The sequence below is a fragment of the Homalodisca vitripennis genome, chromosome 2 (assembly GCF_021130785.1).
Source record: "Homalodisca vitripennis isolate AUS2020 chromosome 2, UT_GWSS_2.1, whole genome shotgun sequence".
NCBI lineage: Eukaryota > Metazoa > Arthropoda > Insecta > Hemiptera > Cicadellidae > Homalodisca > Homalodisca vitripennis.
In genome coordinates, this window is record NC_060208.1 from 43,929,309 (window position 1) to 43,949,760 (window position 20,452).

Genomic DNA, 20,452 nt, shown 5'->3' on the forward strand with positions numbered 1-20,452 from the left:
CAGAAAATCAAGAGCTTTTAATGAAAAAGGCAATGTTTTCAGCATCTCCCTGCAGGTGGCAAAAAGTAGACCATCAACTACTACTTTACAGGAAACATGGTTAATTAGGGGAACAAATCCAACTCCGACTAAAAAACTGCCAACAACACTGACAGAGGTATCCAGCCAATTGATACTCAAACATTCAACAGGATTCAGCCTCTCGACAACTCTACAGGCAACAGGATTAACGGAGGGAACAAGTCAAACCCCAACTAAAAAAACTGTCTACAACAACATTGACAGAGGTATCCAGCCACTTGACAACTTTACTGGAAAACAGGATTAACAGAGGGATCCAGTCAAATCCCAACTAAAAAACTGTCTACAACAACACTGACAGAGGTATCCAGCCAATTGACACTCTACTGGAAAACAGGATTAACGGGGGGAACCAGTCAAATCCCAACTAAAAAACTGTCTACAACAACACTGACAGAGGGATCCAGCCACTTGACAACTCTACTGGAAACAGGATTAACGGGGGGAACCAGTCAAACCCCAACTAAAAAACTGTCTACAACAACATTGACAGAGGTATCCAGCCACTTGACAACTTTACTGGAAACAGGATTAACAGAGGGATCCAGTCAAAATCCCAACTAAAAAACTGTCTACAACAACACTGACAGAGGTATCCAGCCACTTGACAACTCTACTGGAAACAGGATTAACGGGGGGAACCAGTCAAACCCCAACTAAAAAACTGTCTACAACAACATTGACAGAGGTATCCAGCCACTTGACAACTCTACTGGAAACAGGATTAACGGAGGGGACAAAGTCAAATCCCAACTAAAAAACTGTCTACAAACAACATTGACAGAGGTATCCAGCCACTTGACAACTCTACTGGAAACAGGATTAACGGAGGGGAACCAGTCAAATCCCAACTAAAAAACTGTCTACAACAACATTGGACAGAGGTATCCAGCCACTTGACAACTTTACTGGGAAACAGGATTAACAGAGGGATCCAGTCAAATCCCAACTAAAAAAAACTGTCTACAACAACATTGACAGAGGTATCCAGCCACTTGACAACTTTACTGGAAACAGGATTAACAGAGGGATCCAGTCAAATCCCAACTAAAAAACTGTCTACAACAACACTGACAGAGGTATCCAGGCCACTTGACAACTCTACTGGAAACAGGATTAACGGGGGGAACCAGTCAAACCCCAACTAAAAAAACTGTCTACAACAACATTGACAGAGGTATCCAGCCACTTGACAACTCTACTGGAAACAGGATTAACGGAGGGGAACAAGTCAAATCCCAACTAAAAAAACTGTCTACAACAACATTGACAGAGGTATCCAGCCACTTGACAACTCTACATGGAAACAGGATTAACGGGGGGGAACCAGTCAAATCCCAACTAAAAAAATTGTCTACACCAACATTGACAGAGGTATCCAGCAAATGGCAACCCTACAGGCAACAGGATCCCAGGTTAACGGTTTGGACTTCAACTCCAAGTGATGACGAGGACTTCAACATCATTGTAGTGGAGGCAGATGTTCACCACCCAAACCCCAACTCCACTTTTAAAACTAGCAGACTAACTGACTGTCTGAAAACTTCATCTGCTCTCAACTGCAAAACACCCCTAAACTCAAAAACATTAGCAGAGGACCAAACTGTAGATGACTTCTTTAGCAGTAATATAGCATTTTATAAAGAACATAAAACTATAACATCATGGCAGATCATAACAAAAAACACAATTTTTTAGAGATAACACACAGGAAAAAAGCAAAACTGAAACATCCGCAGAAACCAAAAACCTTTACAAGAATCTTTATAAAACTCCCAGCTGAAACTAAAAGTATAAACCCTCTAAAAAAAGCCAAAAAATACGCCACCAAAATATTGACTCATTAATGAACAAGACCAAACCAGCTTGACCACTTACTTCATACCACAAAACCTCATACTGTAGTCTTGACAGAACATAGTCTAAAAGATTACCAACTTCTACATACCAAACTAAGAGACTACATATTAATTGGGGGGTTTTCCAGAAAGCTTTCGAGAAAAGGAGAAGTGGCCATATACGCTCATGAATCACTTGGAAATGTAGTATAAAGTAAAAGACACAAGCTCTGAAGAACTGATTTGTGAACAATATGCAGTCAATATTAAATTGAAGAAGAAAACTGTATACCTTCTTGGCGTCTACAGACCTCCAAGTGCGAACCTTGAAGATGCCCTGAATATAAATCTCAAGTACCTTAGACAAAATACCTACATGGAAACGCCCTACCATCATCATGGGAGACATAAATATAGACATGCTGACACAAAACCAAAACAGAAACAAAACTAGAAAATATGTTGAGCAGTTATAGCATCGAAAGACTAGAGCTACCCCCAACTAGAGTCACCTCAACCTCAGCCACATCTATTTACATGGTATGCTCTAACTTAACACGTTCGCTGCTAAAAATTAAGTAATGTATGTTGCTAGAGGCTAATTTTTTTTTATTAGTATTTCACTTACCAATTTAGTTGTTGTGACACGGGTTGGTACAGAAAGGTCATCAAACACCAAAAGAGCCGAATTTCGCCATTTTTGAAAAACGTGCAGTAGATCTACCCGCACACGCTTCCTGGGGCCAGTCTCTCTTCGAAGCGCACACCGTTTTCCTTATTGTTTTTGAAAAACAGACCACTAACGATTGTTTATAATAATTACTGGGGAACAAATCACTTAGTATAACTAAAAATATATTGATAAAAAAACACTAAAAACTACTATTTACAACCCAACCATCCTCCCCAAGGTACGCTTCATTAGTCATGGAATTGGTCAAAACAATGTGGGACACACAACCCAGGCTGTCCATCACATTCTAAACACTGCCACATCCACGTATTTCTTTCTGCCATTTGCATAGCAAACTTCTGCACCTCTTTTGTTTACTTCTCTTTCCACAAGCCACTTTTTCTGTAATACGTGAGGGTACATGGGGGACGCGGCGGCGCTTCAGAGGTCGAGGAGGCTCGGGAACGTCCGGGAGTAGCTTGTCAATAACCTCCAGACGGAAGTCGTACAATGGCATTTTGTTTTTTCTCCACTTGATGTGCGAACTTCGTTATAGAGATAGTGTGCATTCACTAACATCATCTGAATTACGTGGACAAAAAATCTTTTTATACCACCGCAGTGTTTTCCTTTCGCAAGGATAATATGACATCATTTGGTCACTGCGGTCACGCCTTTTCATAAAATGGTTGTATTGAACAATTGGTAGTGGTTTTAGTCTCTCCAAACCACCTCGATTAATTGAATTCACCATGTCATTTTTCAAATTCAGTGGATATGTAAGAGACAACGCGTTTGTCTTTCCATTTGGCGACAACAACACTTTCGGCGTAGCGGGCGATGGTTTCACCCTTTTTCAGGGTTGCCGATTTGACTTCAGGAGATACGTATTTTCTGTCCAGCCGAAGAGTTCCAGTGCAATATGTATTCCTACGGAGCAGGCTTGAGGCAAGAGTAAAACTATTATAATAATTATCCATAAATAAACTGTGGCCACAATTGAGTTTCCCTTGCATCAGCTTCAATACAAAACATTGGCTGCATGCCCCTTTACCACCGTAATCATCTAAAACTCCGCAATACATAAAAATAAACGAAGTATTAGGCCATGGCGGGTCACACTAAACTGTACAGTTTGATGCCGTACTTATGGCGTTTCCCTTTTATATTTATTGCCTAAAGTACAACCGTCCCCCTCCATAAAACCATTCCCTCGTCAATGCACAACTTTTTTTGAGGATAATAAATTGAGTCCATTTTATTGTTGAAGTAGTCAATTAGAAACTGTACTTTAGAAAGCTCTGTTGTTTGGGTTAGGGTACCTTTCAAAATTAATGCATCGCAAAATAAGCATGAATTTGTCCCTGGCCATGAATTTGGGGAAGCACGTTGAAAACAGCTTACAAGTTTTCCAATAGTCTTGTATTCGGTGGTAATTGTAATATTCCCATGTGCAGCAATAGGCCAATAAAACATTTGAGATCCTCCACGGTAATGTCTTTCCATTTATGGATTCGTGAGCCTGGGGTTGTAGTAGGTCCACAGAAATAACTCCAACGCGTATCTATTCGTTAGTAGCCACAATGCCCTCCAAAAAAATCACATCCACCAGCAACAAGAAAAAATTGATTGGGGTAATCTCATTAGGCAAAGGGACTAAAAACTTTTCCTCTTTTGTAAACGGTACATCTTTCATACCTATAGTTTGAGGACTCCATTGTGGTGGTCTTACGTCATAGTCTGCGTCTTCGACCTCTGACTCATCAGTCTCGTATTGTTCATCGTCGAGGTCCGGAGCATAACCGGGACACCAGGGTCGTCTTCATAATCAGGAATCACTATTAGCCACAAACTGACGTCTATTCTGGATTCCACTAGTTCCAGGAGGCAAATCCATGTCTATTGTATTATAAGAATAACACTAAACACACAACAAAAACGGTTTAAAATTTTGAAGTAGTCTAAAAACTAACCACAAAACGCTAACTGAGAACGGCGACCACAAAAACGCGGGAAAAGTATATCCCACGAGTGGCAAAACGGACAACCATTACACGACGAGTGCTGAGAGCACACTTGACAGGAGGTTTCTAAACAATGGCGCTGTGCAATCCTTTGTCTCAGTGGCGCGAGAAACTTACTGCAGTGCTGGACCGCAACCGCATTGAACGTGTTAAAACAAAGGACACAACAAAATGAGTCATCACTACAGGACTGTCGGATCACAAAGCGCAAATCAGTCACAATCAACGTCCAACCCCAGAACTTGAAACTCTACATCCTCAACACGTCGACATGTAAATACAGGAAAACCTCAATCACTAAAATTATACTGTCAAACGTTACCTGGTGTGACGTTTACAACAAGGAAGAAATTGCATCACCCTATGACAGCTTTAATAAACCTTTGATTTTAGCTTGAATACAGAATGTCCTACCAAAGCATTAAAACTAGAAAGAAATAAAATTTCCTAGTGATTGAAAAGGATACACAAACACTAAAAAACACAACGATAACTTACAAGCCCCGAATGCTACTTCATGCGTTCAACAATATCCAACAGTAATTGAGAAAATTGTCCTGTCAGACTCTTGAAAAACTGACAGGAGTAAACAAAAAAGAAATTACATCGAACTACATTCAACAACTGTGAAAACCAAAGAGCTATTTGGGAGGATCAACTACAAAAGGTGTAAAAATACAAAAGATTGCCATAATAAACCTTCACTGACCTTGTGCTGAATGAAATAGAGGAGCCACTTGAAATTGCTCAGCACTTCAATCAACTTTGATTTCAGTAGGGTGTTCGGAGAATAACTTACTGCTGCTGGCCATGATCTTACATTAGGCCACAACAAAATGAGCTAGAACACTGGGGACTATGTTCAGACTTAACTTTTCTGGAAAGTCATCGAAGTAACAAAACAATATCTCTTAAATCCCAGTAGAGTCCTCTGGAATTGATGAAGTGTCCCTCCATACAATTTAAGGAAGAAATTAGACCTCCCACTTACATTTGCATCATAAACCTATCTTTCACCCAAGGTGAATTTTTCCCAAAGGCATTAAAACTAGCAAAAGTCTTTCCTAAACTCAATCCGAGCACCTCAATCGATAACTACCCGCCCCATATCTCCTTGAGATCAACAATATCCAAAGTAATGAGAAAATTGTCCTTTGTCAGACTCTTGAACCACCTGGACTGGTAAAACAACATCATCACAAGCCGCAACATATCTTCCTTTGTAAGCCCTGGCATGGATTCAAACAACTTCTGTCACCATAATAAATTTCACTGACCTTGTGCTGAATGAAATAGAGGAAGAACTGCCATCATGCATTTTTCCCTGGATTTCAGTAGGGTGTTCGAATCATGAAATATACATGCTTGGAGCATATTGAATTAGAAAAGATGAAGAACATGGGGATCCAGGGATCATCTGGAAAGTGGATGTCTAAGCTATCTAAAAAGCAGATCACAAAACAGTCAGAGTAGCCTGTATACATTAAACAATACATTTATAAAATTAGCAATCGCCACACAGCAAAAAAACTGTTCCCCAACTCAGTTCTTGGACCAATGCATATTCTGTTAAGATATCTACAAGATTCTGCCAAGTGTTGTATGGGGAAACTCTTCCTGGTGGTCGAGAGAAACAAATACCAGAAACTTGAAATATCTTCTTTTGTAGCCCTGGAATGGCAAAGCAATACTGTCAGAAAACAATCTTATATTAAATGAACACTAAACCCAACAGCTGAACTTAGGAAGAGCAAGCTTTTCAATAATGGCTTAAGATTTTGAATTGAAAAATGAAGCTAACTACTAGGAATCATCATTGACAACAATCTAACCTGGACTCCACAGTAGACCATCTCTGCAGAAAGCTCAGCAGTAGCCTGTATGTATTAAAAAGAATAACAAAAACAATCTGGAACGCAAAAACTCTTATTTCATCACTCTTTGAAGCATATCTAAGGATATGGATTAGTGGTATGACCGAAACTCTTCCATCGGAATCTTCCAACGGGTCTAATACTTCAGAAGAAACTGGTGAGGACATTGGCAGGACTGACCCAAAGCTTACTTGCGCCGCAAGCTTTTCAAAATCTTAAGAATGGATATCTCTGTTTGTGTCAGAAGTGAATCTACTAGTCTCACAGAACATTACAAGGCTGGGAGAAATGCACAATTTGCAATGAACTATGCTCTGCCAATCGTCCTACTGGCAGGACCGAAACTCTTCAATATTCTTACCATCTTGAAAATAAAAGCAGTGGACAGAAATGCTTTAAATGGTTCTATCCACCCTTGAAGAATTTATAAACTTTAACCATTACATAGTGCTTAAAATGGTTTATCCACTGTTTTCTACATTGCTGACTAATATTCTAAATTATTACCTTTACCTACTTGATGCCAAATTCTGTAACTCTATGTACATGAATAAAGAAACTGTCTATTGTCTATTACACTAATTGCTCAGCAACCACTAGTATTTGCAAGTTAATTTCTTTGTATGAGTTCTAATATATTTTCCCAGTTCAATATTCAGTTCTATGTACTTTGGCAAAGCAATAATTTTAATAAGTTTACATTTGCATGTACATTTTATAGCAGTTTAACCCTTGCAAATCAGCCAAAATGTACTTGCCAGTATAGAAGTTATTATATGGCCAATTGAATGGTCAAGGTTAATGGTTATGGTTAAACATTTTGATATACAAACAAAACAAGTAAACAATTTTATTTTTATATGAAAATCCACAATTTTATCTAACTTTCTTTTAAAATTTCCCCCTATTATTAGGGCTTTTTTATCATCTTAACCCTTTTAGGACCGCACGTTTTCAGATTTTCTATGCCTAAAAGACCGCCTTGTATTTTTAAAAAGTGTAAGGGTTTGGGGAAAAAATTGTATATTCTAAAGTAGTGGAGATATTTCAATAATTTGTTTAACAATTTTTTCTGCATGAAGTGACTAACAATAAGAAAATAGGTTTTACTTTGTGCAAATCAAAAAAAGGTTTGTTAACACCTATAAATAAAAAGTTTTTTGAAAAAAAAACATTTTTTTTTGATTTACAGGATTTTTGTGTAATCTAAAAAAAATAGAACAGTCCACACATATAGATAGATGTATTTACAAGTTATTGCTTAGGAGATTGCAACTTATTTCAATACTTTTCTTCAATAAATGGCTGAGATACGAGGAAAAATAATAATAATGGTAAAAATTAGAAAATAGATAGAAGCAGAAAAAGATAACTTAACGACAGAGAACAGGCCAATTAAGCAGTAATGAAACATAGTTCATGAGAACTATTCTAAAACTTACTCATACTAAAAAACTAAAAATAAATTATTTTGCACACAGAAGAAATGTTAAAGAACTGCTGACAAGTCTAACAAACATGTTTGGTGAGGCACACTCCATGTAAGCCTTTATTACATTTACAATTGACACAGGCAGTTCTGGATCTCTTCATCTTGTCTTTTAGTCATTTTGAAGCACAATAATCGTCTAAACACAATGAACAAAAACGTAAACAAACTCGGCAGGCCGCGTCAGTCAGCTGGCGCTGGAGATCACGTGTTGGTCGCGGCTGAGAGCTAGCGCTACCAACTGCGCAATTTATCATTTCCCAGTCCTCCGTGGATTAAAATTTTACTAAATTCAAAGACGACTGTGAATGAAGAAAACTATCAATAGATGAGGAGTCAAAATTTGGTTGAATCAAAGTTATTAATTATTTTCTTATACCCATAAAACCAAACTACTGATAAATCGTTAGTTGGTATTTTTAGCCTAAAAGACAAACTAACGATATATCGTTAGTTGGTCCTAAAAGGGTTAAACAGCTGTTTATATAATCATCATAGAAGTTTGCTGCCTGATTTTAACCCTTTGAGTGCCACAGCATATTTTCCCAAGTCATACACATAAATTGCCGGAGCATTTCCTTCTGTTTTGCAAGCGTGTGTGGAAAAAACTATATTAAAAAAAACTATTCAACCGATTTGAATAATTTGTTTTTAGTTTGTGTGTTATAAAACAAGGTATTTTTTCCATATAATATTATAATTTTATTTTTATTTACACAAAAAGAATATACGTTATAACAAAAAACTAAAAAATTAAAAAAAATAAATTTCAAGTTTGAACTAAAATTTTATTTATACAATATTTTGTTTTAATTTTTTTTAGCTATACCATATGAAAGAGCATGAAAAACTGAACAAAAATCATGCATAATATGGTGTGTTACAGTAATATTTAACCAGATACTGCAATATATACAAAATACAACAAAAAGCAATTTGTCAAGTTTGTCAAAAGTTTAGAAACAATATTATAACTATCCTATTTCACTCAATGAAGTAAGACGACTGTAAAATACTAATTATATAAAAATATACACAGGCCTACAATATAATCTTACTTCACCTAAAATCAATAGCTTGATTGGAACTTGCGTTTTACTTCATCACCAGTCCAACAATAAAATATACGTCACTAAACACGAAAAAAGAAGTTTATAAATGCATTGTAAGTTTTACTGAACGCAATTTCAGAATAGTAATAACAACAGTTTTCAGCATAAACACACGAAACTAGCACAATGTAAACACACAACAAACGAAACTGTGTAGTTAATGGCAACAAGTAGCAGCTGACCAACTATTGCGTCATCTGTTTTTTTTCTGATGGCAAATAACTACAACGAGGCGGTGAACAATAAAAATCAATCACGATCGATTGTTCGAAACTTGTAGATTGCCGTGAAATAAGTTATTTGTCAAAACAAAAATGAATTATATGTGATATTAATTAAATACAAATCGTCTACTGGGTAGATGTCGGCAATTTATGCACATTTAACAACATCTACTATGTAGACGCTGCGGCACTCAAAGGGTTAAAGTGACTGCAACACAATAATTTTGTTGTTGGTATTTGTCACAGTACCAGAATAAATTTAGTAGACATTTTTGAAATTGTAATTTAGTTGCATTAACAGCGCTTAATTGCAAAATATTGTGGAAAACTAAAATTGGCTCTTTTTATGTTTTTTATTTTAGAGAAAAAGAACACGTTACTAGTAATAGTAAATCTGATTATTAAACAATGAATTATGAGATGTGATAGTAAAATTATTGTTTAAACATTTTTAGGTCACAAATTAGGATCTTTTATTATGAAATTAAAGGAAATAATGCTATAACAGGTTGGAAGAGCCCTTGAAGTAAAATATATTTCTCTATTTTTCCCCTTTGCAAATGAATTCTCACCCAACATTTTTTAAAGCTTTTACTGATTAGATATAAACTTATATCAGGCTCAGAGCAGAATGACGGAGTGTCTTCTCTTCATTTTAGTAGCAATTTGGTGAAAATTACATATTTACTGTGAAAGTTGACATATTACCATTTTCTGAAGTAGAACTGTAAGAAATGTTTTACAAATTATAGAGGAAATGTAGCAAAAATTTATTATATAAATAACAGGTACGTGCACGGGATCCAAAAATCGTCTGCTCGCTGGCTTGGCGCCCATACTTCTATTCCTGTAGCAGTTTCGGTCGTGACGTTGGCCGTGTACGTCGCTACACATACCTGCCTGCACATGTCGCTGCACGTGTGGCTGACCTCGTGTCCACCTGGCTCTTCAACTCTATTAGCTTCTACATTCTGGGTCTCTCTGCTGTATTGCTACACAAGGACGTTATCACATCGTAAGTTTAGTTAATTTGTGTTTATCAATGTTTACTCATTACACGTTCACGACGATGTGTACCCCATTGGGTACATACGATCTTTCACAACTGCTGTTGTGTACCCGATCGGGTACATACCAAGAACGTCTTGTGCTCGATGGGGAGCAAGATTGCTTAATTTTTAAGGTAAATTAATTTTGTTAGGTACATCTTGGAGTACGCAGAGAAAAATTGAAAAACATATTAAAATTATTTTTTGTGAAAACTTGCGAAGCCTACATACTTTTATCATTATATTTTACTGTAAAAATAAACCAATTACAGTTTTTTGCCATTATTATTGAAAAATTCTACAGTAAATAAAAAAGTCAGGAAAAAGCTGTTGTCGTGAATGTGGTAATATTTATATCTTTTACATTTATAGTATATTAGGAGAATTTAAAGCCTGAGATGGGGTGCCAATTTAAAGAGAATTTAAAGTGTTTAATATGGTACCCTGAAGTTTCCGAATTAGTGCTGTGCAGATTAGATTGGCTTATGACATCATTGCAATAGACCATATTTAAACTGGAACTTTGTATTCGGTCACAAAAAATATTTTTGCTAAAGCTATTTAATTTTCTCCTTGTTGCATGGTGATGGATTTATAAAATTTCTTAACCCTTTTACATGTGAATGTTCACAAGCCCGTTTACACCTGCCCTAAAATCTTACCTAGCATTGAGCACTAACTATACAGAAAAATGTTGTCCAGACTAGTATTATAATCTGCCATTTTTACAATAGTAAAACAATACTAAAACTGTGATATTTAAATCCATTAATAAGTACTGAGTAAGTAAGTACTAAGTAAGTGACTAAGTAAGTACTGAGAAACGCAATGTGGAACCGTCCTGCTGGCAATAAACTATGTCAGATGTAAATAAATGCTCTACATCTTTAGCTCTCAGTTGATCTAAGTTGTCTGTTTGAATTTGATAAACAGCTGAATAAAACAAAACGATACATGTGGAAATCAAGTCTTTGAAATAATAATAGGGTTGCGTCCATTTGCCATCATTATATGTCACAAAATGTATAACATACAGTTCAAGGATTTAAATGTATCCTCTTTGTCAGGTGAGGATATAATTAGTTCATGAAATAAGAAGAAAAAATATGAAAAAGAAAAGTAGTAAAACATAACTGAAAACTGCTTGAAGTCCAAACAGGAGAAAATGAACTCAGGCATTATCACCAGACAGGATGCAAGTCACGAGCACGGGGAATTGAAGAGCACTATCATACGTCACACCAGCACAGGCGAAAGTGGGATACTTACTTGAAAATATCCCCACTTGCTGCGGCCTTGCAAAGTATTTTCTGAAAAACATAAATTATATATGTAATTTTTTAACGTATAATGATGGTAAATGGTCCTAAACCCTATATCTTTTCACATCTTCCATCGTTTTTAACAAACTTTAAACAAATAATTACGTGCTGATGTAAATTTGTAGATTTTGTATATAAAGACTGTATAGTGAAACAATAAAGTACTTTGAAATAATTCTGAGTGTCTGACTACATTACACAAGCGTATGGTCTGTAGTAAAATGTAAAATTTACTTGATACCACAGCAGTGCTACTTCTGAAAAATCTATTTATACCAATGTAAATATATTCGCTAATGTTTAGTTGAATCCAATGGAGTGACATGCACTATCATTGAACTCTGTGTTTCTTATATAGAAGTGAAGCTTCATGTACAATTTTGAGTCTAGTCTTTGTTATAGGTCAGTTTGTTTTCAAAATATCATGCAGAGAGATAGACAGAGAGTTCCAGCTTCACAAGTAATAGACTTCACTAAAGCTCAACCAATAAAAATTTAATTTTTTAATGAGGAATTTATTGTACACTGAAGTTTTTTTTGTAGCACTAGCTAGCCCTGTAATTTGTTTTCAATGTCAACACACTGTCAGTGACATCTTTCCCAAGCTGAAAGCAACATTTAACAGCTGAACGCTGTTCAATTAAATCCACTTTAGACGTGCAGTCAATGATTGCATTGAACCAAAAATAGGTTGATCACCTAGTGTAACCTCTATCCAGAGTAAAAAATTTTTGAAAATATATGAGTATCCCCTTGTGAAACTTATTTGTTTATTTGAGAAACATCCTCAAGGTAAAACAGTTGTGGCATAGTTAGTTCATAGAATTTGATTGAATCTTGTCTGTGATGGCTCTGATTCTTCTTATGGCGAAAAGTGATGATGACAGTTTATTTTCCAAAATTGTTATGTGGTTTTGCCAGGATAGATTATGGTCAAGTGTTATGCCTAGAAATTTAGTAGTCATTGCTGTTTCAATTGATGCTGATGTGTATGTGTGATTCTTCTGCATTTTGGTTTGTAGTTGAGAAATTTAGGTTTATTGTTTTGGAATTGTGGATTTGTAGATTTAGTGATGAGCAGATGTTGGTTGCTTGTTTTAGTTTCTTCAATTTTGTGTGTGTTGATGTGGTGTTGTCGGAAAGAGAATGGTGGGGTCATCTGCAAACATGATGCATACTTTTTCAGGAGGTAACATGTCTGGACAAGAGTTTATGTAAATTATGAAAAATAGTGGTCCGAGGATTGAGCCTTGGGGAATTCCTTTTGTTGTTTGTTGGAGCATTGATTTTATTTTAGTAAGTCTATTTTTTCTAGGTGGTCTATTTCAGCTTGCTGTAGTATATTTATGAAGTAACTATTGATCCATTTTATGGCATCTCCTTTGCATTAAAGCTCCATTTTGTCATTAAGATGTTTCTGTCCAGGCTATCAAAGGCCCTTTGGAGGTCTAAAAATATTCCTGAAGCTGTTTGTTTGTTTTCAAAGAAAGATGTGATGGTTTCAAAGAGTTGGTTTAAAGCTGTGTTCATAGATTTATTTTGGTGGAAGCTGTGTTGTGGTGAGAGAATTTCTTGGCTGTTTATGAAATCTAAAATTTGGTTGTATATAATTTTTCCAAGTATTTTGAGAGTGTGGGGAGTATTGAGATTGGTTTATAGTTTTTAATTTCAGTTTTTTTCGTCTTTTTTGTATTTGGGGTAGACTGTGGCTATTTTCATTTTTAATGGTACTATTGCTTGATCTATTGTTATGTTGATGATGTCCAGTAAGGGTGAAGTGAGCTCTTGGTGGAAATACTTAATAATTTTATTTGATATGTCGTCGTAACGAGATGAATTTTTAGGTGGTAGTTGAAAAAAGATATTTTTTAGTTCTTGATGGATTATTTGTCTAAAGTTGTTCAGTTTGAGTAGATTGTTTGTATTGGTGTGTGTTGGTAGTTCAGTAGTTGGGTTGGTTTCATTGTGTAGTTGGTTTCCTTGTGTGAGGAAGAAGTGGTTTAGTCTATTGCTCAGTATTGATCAGCATATTGTCTATTTCAAGAGATAGGAGTTTGTTTTTGTCGTCTTCAGTGTGTCGTCTTTCGTTGTTTACCTATGTTTATTATGTTTATTATTGTTTAAAAATTTCTTTATTATGGTTTGTAGATTTTGAAATTTTTTCTAAGATATTTTCGGATTTTTTCTTCTTAATTTCTAAGTCGTATATTTTTTTAAGTCTGATGGTCTTCTTCCAGGCCGGTAATGTTATATTTGTTTTGTGCCGCTGACAAATTATTTTTCAGTCTTTGAAGATTTTGATCCCAGAAAAAGGATTTTGTTTTGTGTTTAATGGTTTTTAGAGTTTTTGGCATTGTTTCTTCCATCTGCCTGGAAATAATTTGTATGAAGTTGTTGCATTTTGTTTCTATGGATTGACATTCGTAAACTTCTTCCCGTGTTTCTCTAGCTAAATTTAATCTGATAGCTTCTAGTTTTTGGTTGGTAGTAGGCCTGGTTGTTTTATTAGGGGTACATTGATTTGGAGTGAGAAATTGTTGATCTTGCAGATAATTGCTTCATGGTCGGAGTTATTATTTTGGAAGGTTGAAGTTTTTATTTGTGTGTGGAGGGAATTTGATATGCAGCTGTCAATGCACTTGTTATTGGTTGTTGTTATTCTGGTGGTGTATTATCGATTATTTTTAAATTGTGTGATTTAGCTGTAAGGTTTATAACATCTTTGTTTTCTTTATCATGTAGTTTGAGGTTAAAGTCTCCTATAACGACTTGGATTGTTGATATTAATATTCCAGAGTATTAATATTTAAATCATCAATAATACATCCAAGACGATATAAAATATTTTTTGATTAGTAAAGATTCTAGTGAATATTAAGTACAATGTATTACTAAATTTGTTAACTATTAAATATTATCTGGTTTGTCTAAAATAAAAATCACAGTTCTAAATAAAAACAATGGATTTATTTTTATCTGGCAAAATAATAAGTTCAACGTTTCAGAATTTTTATCACTCTATTTTCCACAAAGAATTGACAAACCTTTTTGTAAATTTAAAAATTCCTTTGGCAAGAAATAAAAATATTAATCAAATATATCAAACTAAAAATCAGAGCTCTCTTCTAAAATAAAATAATAAAGTTTTAAAATAAGAATGAAATACCACTTGGAAATAATAAAAATAAAAATGTTCACTTCTAAGTTCACTCAAAATTCAAAATAAAAATTTCAACTTCTCTTTACACTATTTGAACCTTAAATTTCAAGTCTCTGCAATTCAGATTACAAGTCTCTCTCTAACAATTATTAAAGTTCAATTAATTTTTAATTAATAATTCACAATAAAACAGTTCCAGTTAAATATTAATACATTACTACCTTTTCAAATCTCAATTAAAGTTATTAACAAAGTTAAATTTTAATTCACTTCTCTTGCAAGCATGAACCAAATGTAACTTGTATGATTCTATTATGCTCTATTGTTCTTCGAGAATAAGTTATTCAGATTGCTCTGTAGTTTCTATGAATTTAATTTTTTCCTATAAAAAAGACAACAAAATTAATTTAAAATCAGATCAGGATGACTATTTCAATAAAACGTACAATAAAGTGGTGCTTACCTCAAAATCACTCACGGAAAAAATTTAAGAAAAACGGCGCACTGCAATTAACTTTACTCACGAAAATAACCAAAAGAAGGGCGAAAATTATGAGCGGTCGCTTAAATACTTCCCTTTCCAATCACCTTTGCAGGACATCCGTGGAGCTCTCTCATTGGTCCAGCTGTATCAAACCAGGAGAACAATACTCACAATAAGACAAGTTCTAATCAATTCAAGGCAGTCAACCTGCCTTCCTAACTATTTAAAACTACCAGTGCTAACTTGCCAAAGGATTACATGTTCGATTTTACCCTGACATTTCACAATCTAATCTAAAATTAAGTCCCAATATTTCGATCCCAAAATTTTTATTTAATTTAAGTTTTAATTAAAAAAATAAATCAATGTAGCTTTAAAAACGCTACATATTATGATTTGTTTGTTTCTGTTAGAAAAATTTTGTAAAAAGAATAATGATGAGGCTTTTTTTTATCTTTCTGTGGCAGCTAATTCAATGATGAGTTCTTGACTGATGTCATTAGTTTTAATCGTAGTTATTGAGGTTTGGTTTAGTTTATTTTAAAGATAGATAGAGACTCCTCCCCATCTATGGGTTTTCCTGGAGTATTCAGTAGCTAATTTGTAGCCTTCTAGTTGGATTTGTTTTAGTTGGTCTGAAGTGTGGCCATGTTCAGAGAAAATGATGATATTAGGGTTTATGGTGTGAGTTTCAAATAGCAATTTGTCTATTTTTTTGTGTATGTCTCTTGACGTTTAAATAGTAGTGTCAATCCTTTTTGGGTTATGTCGGATCTGTGTAGCTATGTTGAATGCACATCTAGCAATGACACAGTGAAGGTCACTATTACATTCTAAGCACTCTAAACTAGTATTCAAAATGAACCCTGCAATCAACTCTCCCATCCACTGTGAAATACGTATTGTCATTAGATTTGTTTTTGTAAATAAAATGCAATTATGAGCTATACTACAGTTAAAAATGGTGCTAATTTTTTAATAAAAACTAACAAGTTTTCAGAATGAAAAGTGAAGTTGCCAACAGCCTGCGTTTACTGATAACCTCTTCAAAATTTCAGTCATAAGATTAGGGAAAATCAAAGGTTTATAATCACAGATCTTTTAAAGCATTCTCAAAGATATTTAGAACTGTACTGATTGAAGTTGTGCTGAAAAACATTAATATTATTGTATTTTGTGCCAAAATTTGTGACTGATGAATTCCAAACAAAAAGAATGGTATGAGCTCTAAAGTATCTTATGTGGACCATGAAAAAGGCAACAAATTTCTCAACCACACAGTCATTGTTAATGAAACTTGAGTTTTTTTTGTCAGTGTAATAACGCCATGGTCAGTTACATATATTTTATTCAATAGGTATTGAAAAACTTGTACCTAAATACAATAAGTGCTTAACCTAAAAGATAACTACGTTGAGAAATAGTTTGAGTTGTTCTTCAGATTTATATTATAAGAACACTATAAAACATATATGTAATTTTTTATTTATTAAATCAACTTACTTTCCAAATGACCCTCATATTTGAATGAATGGTGATGTTAGTGAGTATTGAGGTAAAGTTTAAAAAAACTTTCATTTCTACGTATTGACAGACCAAACATGTTTCAGTGATGTGGTGACAAAATGGGAGGAGAGAAACATCCGGGTGGTTGTGTGGACAGTGAACAGACCTCACGAGAAACTGTATTTCAGACGAGTTTTGCAGCTGGCCTACATCACAGACACGTTAGCAAGTGACAAGCTTGGCACTCTCTACTGATAGCTGACTTGTGTTATAACTCAGTGTGAAGCTGTTCAAACATTTCCTACCCTTAACTGAGACTGCTATCTAATCTGCCACACTAGCCTCCAGGTCTGGAAAACCTGAAATTTATAATTTTGAAAATACGCCTTAACGAAATATTGGCTCCTGCATAATTGTATTCCAGAAATGTTCGGCCAACTCAAGTATTACCACAGTTTAAGGTTCTCTTATAACCCCATTATATGAAATCAAACACTGAAATTAGAGTAATATATTGAATACACAAAATGTAATATACTAAAATTGTCTTTTATGTTACAAAGAGATCAAGAAACAAAAGTTTGAATGAGTTTTAAAAATAAAGTAGCATCCAATAAGAAAGTGTTATATCAATTCCAAAACTGAAATAACGCCTTCAGTGACATTTTAACAATTGTTTACATTGTCTCACTGACATGAAATTTTTATATCAAAATGTCTAATCTTTCACAGCACAATTTGTTCTCAATGGAAATCCTAGCATCAACCAAATTTAATCTTTTATTTGGACGGATGAGAATTAGCAAAATACATTAAGTTTTTTTAGGCTCAGACAAACATTTCTTATGTAAACATGTTGTTCTTCGTATCTTTATGTAAAACTTGGTGTGTGATAGTAAATTTGTACCAAATATTTTTTAATGGCAAAAAGGGCATTCTGATATATACAACTGCATTGTTGCCAATGCTCAAAACAAATATCCCTTAAAAATAATGATTCAGTTTATGTTTCGAGATTTTTATTTATATTATCTAATAAATACCATTTTAAAACCGTTTTAGATTGTTAATAAAACTTTTAATAACAAAAATATTAAAACTTTGTATTATACATTCTCTTTACATTATTTAAATTAAATCTGTTTATCGATTCTCTGCAGATAATTAGGGAAATATGAATTATATTTGCTAAGTTTCCACTGGAAGGAGAAAATTAATCAGTATTTCTGGTGATCAAGAGTTGTAAAAAAATCAAATTCAGGTAGCGTATTGAGCGTATTTTATGTGTATTGTCTTGTTTTGGCTCTAATGTGGGAGATCTGATCCGACCACCTGTACTGAAAGGACATGTTATCTTTCAGCTTTTTCATGTAATGATAGATGGCAAATAACAGTCCCGTACCTCTATGCAATCCTCCTCGGCCATTAATACATTCAAACGTAGAAGAGCTGTGATTTTATAACTACTCCAACATGTGTTTGGATACAATAATTCTTGCGTCAAGTTGTAAGGTTCCTTTTGCTTCTTGCTTCATTGTAATCCTAAAGTAATGTACATTTATAAATTATTTATGAAAGTTTTATTGAGTTATAGCATATCAAAAATTGCCCCTCCCCCATGGGTGATATAGATTTGCCAACTGTAAAAATCATTGTAAACCCATTTGTAAGACCTACCCTTTTTTTAAAAAAAAAAAAAGGCTAGTATCAAATAACACAGTTGATTTATTCAATGCTTTCTGTGGTGTGAGCATCATGTGGTTTAGAATTTTCTTATAGATAGCAATTAGCATGTTTTTACAGTAATTATAAGAAGCAATGATTTTATTGCTTACCTTGAAATCTGCTAACTTATGAATAATTTCATCCTGTTTTAATCTGTTCATATTTTGTAGCCATTACATAATAGTTTCTGTCTTTCCTGACTAATTCTATATTGAAAGTACTTCTGTGTACTATATTGTTCAAGATACCATTACAAAATAACTCAAATTATCAGGACTCCACTGTAAGTGTAAAATGTTTATTTTTTGGGTTTATTTAATTATTTATTACTAAATAATATTGAGGTTAAGTGACCAGAATGGATAGCAGTACCTTCCTATCTACAAGAACTTTTTCCTTGTGTATTTATGACATTTTCATTGCTTTTTCATCTATTACTGTTCCATTTTCTTTAAAGGGAATTATTTTTATAGCAATTTTCATCCCAAATTTTATGTGAGTGATATATATTTAGCAGGCTAGATTTGTACAACGTTTCGATTGCTTATGAAACCGTTCACAGTTCTGAGTTAATGAAAATTGTACCACCGTTTTATATATATATATATATATATATATATATATATATATACAGGGTGTTATATTATGTCTGGAAACACCCAAATATATCCTTTAATAATTTAAATATAAATTTGAAACCTCTTACAATCGTGATAGAGATTGGGCATCTACTTTTTGGAACAATGTTTTGTTATGTCACACCAACGGGGGACGTCCTGCCGAGGGTATCGTGAATATTCTTAATGGAAGCCTATACCTTGTGATACATCAATTTTAAAGGTAATAGCTTACTGAATTTGAATGCCACAAACCGCATCTCAAAGGAATTATTCTATCAGAAAATAGAGCATTTTTAGTATTGAAAATTTACTGATGTTCAACAATGTAATTTTAACATGGTTCTTGCCACAAAATGTGTTACACTAATTTTTTAGCATTTTTTTAAATTGTTCAATTAAATAAAACAAAAATTTCATTTTAAGCTGGTTCTATTAGCACAAATTTGCCAGTTTTTATTACAGTACAATTATGGAAATACTTATGTTATTGATTTCTTTTTACAAATAAAAAGTAATGTATGCTGTTAGAAAAGTCTTACAACAAACGTTTTACCTGCATTTGGTGTCAAAGCAATTGTTCGAACTGTGTTCCTTCTAACGGTTTGACAATGAGCCAATCTTGTGTAAAATGATTCGACAGAGTTGCCTAACATTTCTTCAGTTATCAAAGCAATCTCCTCTATAATCCTGTTTCTTAGGTCTTCCAAATTATGAGGCTTTCTTCTATAAACATTGGATTTTAAATGACCCCATAGGAAATAATCGATTGGTGACAAATCCGGAGATCTTGGAGGCCATTCGATTTCTCCTCTTCGGCCAATCCATTTATGAGGGAAACCTTAAATCCAAATACTCTCTTACCTGTCTCCCATAATGGGGTGGAGCACCATCCTGCTGAAACCATACATTATCAAAGTATTCTCCTGATGCAATTTGAATAGCTGGGATTATTTCATTTTGGAGCATATTGTAGTAAAGTTCGGCATTTAAATTTCCATTGATGAAAAAGGGTCCAACAATTTTGTTACCTAAAATTCCACACCATACGTTCAGTTTTTGTGGTTTGCTGTGAATGGGACTCAGTAATCCAATGTGGGTTTTCACTAGCCCAGTAACGGCAATTGTGCCTGTTAACATTGCCATTTAGGAAAAAAAGTTGCCTCATCAGAAAATAGTATGTTGGTCAGAAAATCTCTATTGTCATCACATTTGCGCATCACAAGTTCACAAAACTCAACTCTTCTGTCGTAATCATCCTCACTTAACTGTTG

The 20,452-nt window shown here is 34.3% G+C and overlaps 1 protein-coding gene across 2 annotated transcripts in view; it reads left to right on the forward strand.

The window, feature by feature from the left end:
• Positions 1 to 20,452, forward strand: part of LOC124353863 (glycerophosphodiester phosphodiesterase 1) — a 41,719-nt gene that overhangs the window by 14,766 nt on the left and 6,501 nt on the right. Inside the window, exons 5-6 of one of the 2 annotated variants that reach the window (XR_006921635.1) lie at positions 10,104 to 10,330; positions 16,941 to 17,184. Coding sequence is in view for 1 of the 2 variants with exons in the window: in XM_046803892.1 (XP_046659848.1) it covers positions 10,104 to 10,330; positions 16,941 to 17,091 (378 nt within the window). In the remaining variant the exon portion in view is untranslated. Of the gene's footprint in view, positions 1 to 10,103; positions 10,331 to 16,940; positions 17,370 to 20,452 lie in introns of those variants that run through there. The other variant, XM_046803892.1, reaches the window with a different exon arrangement.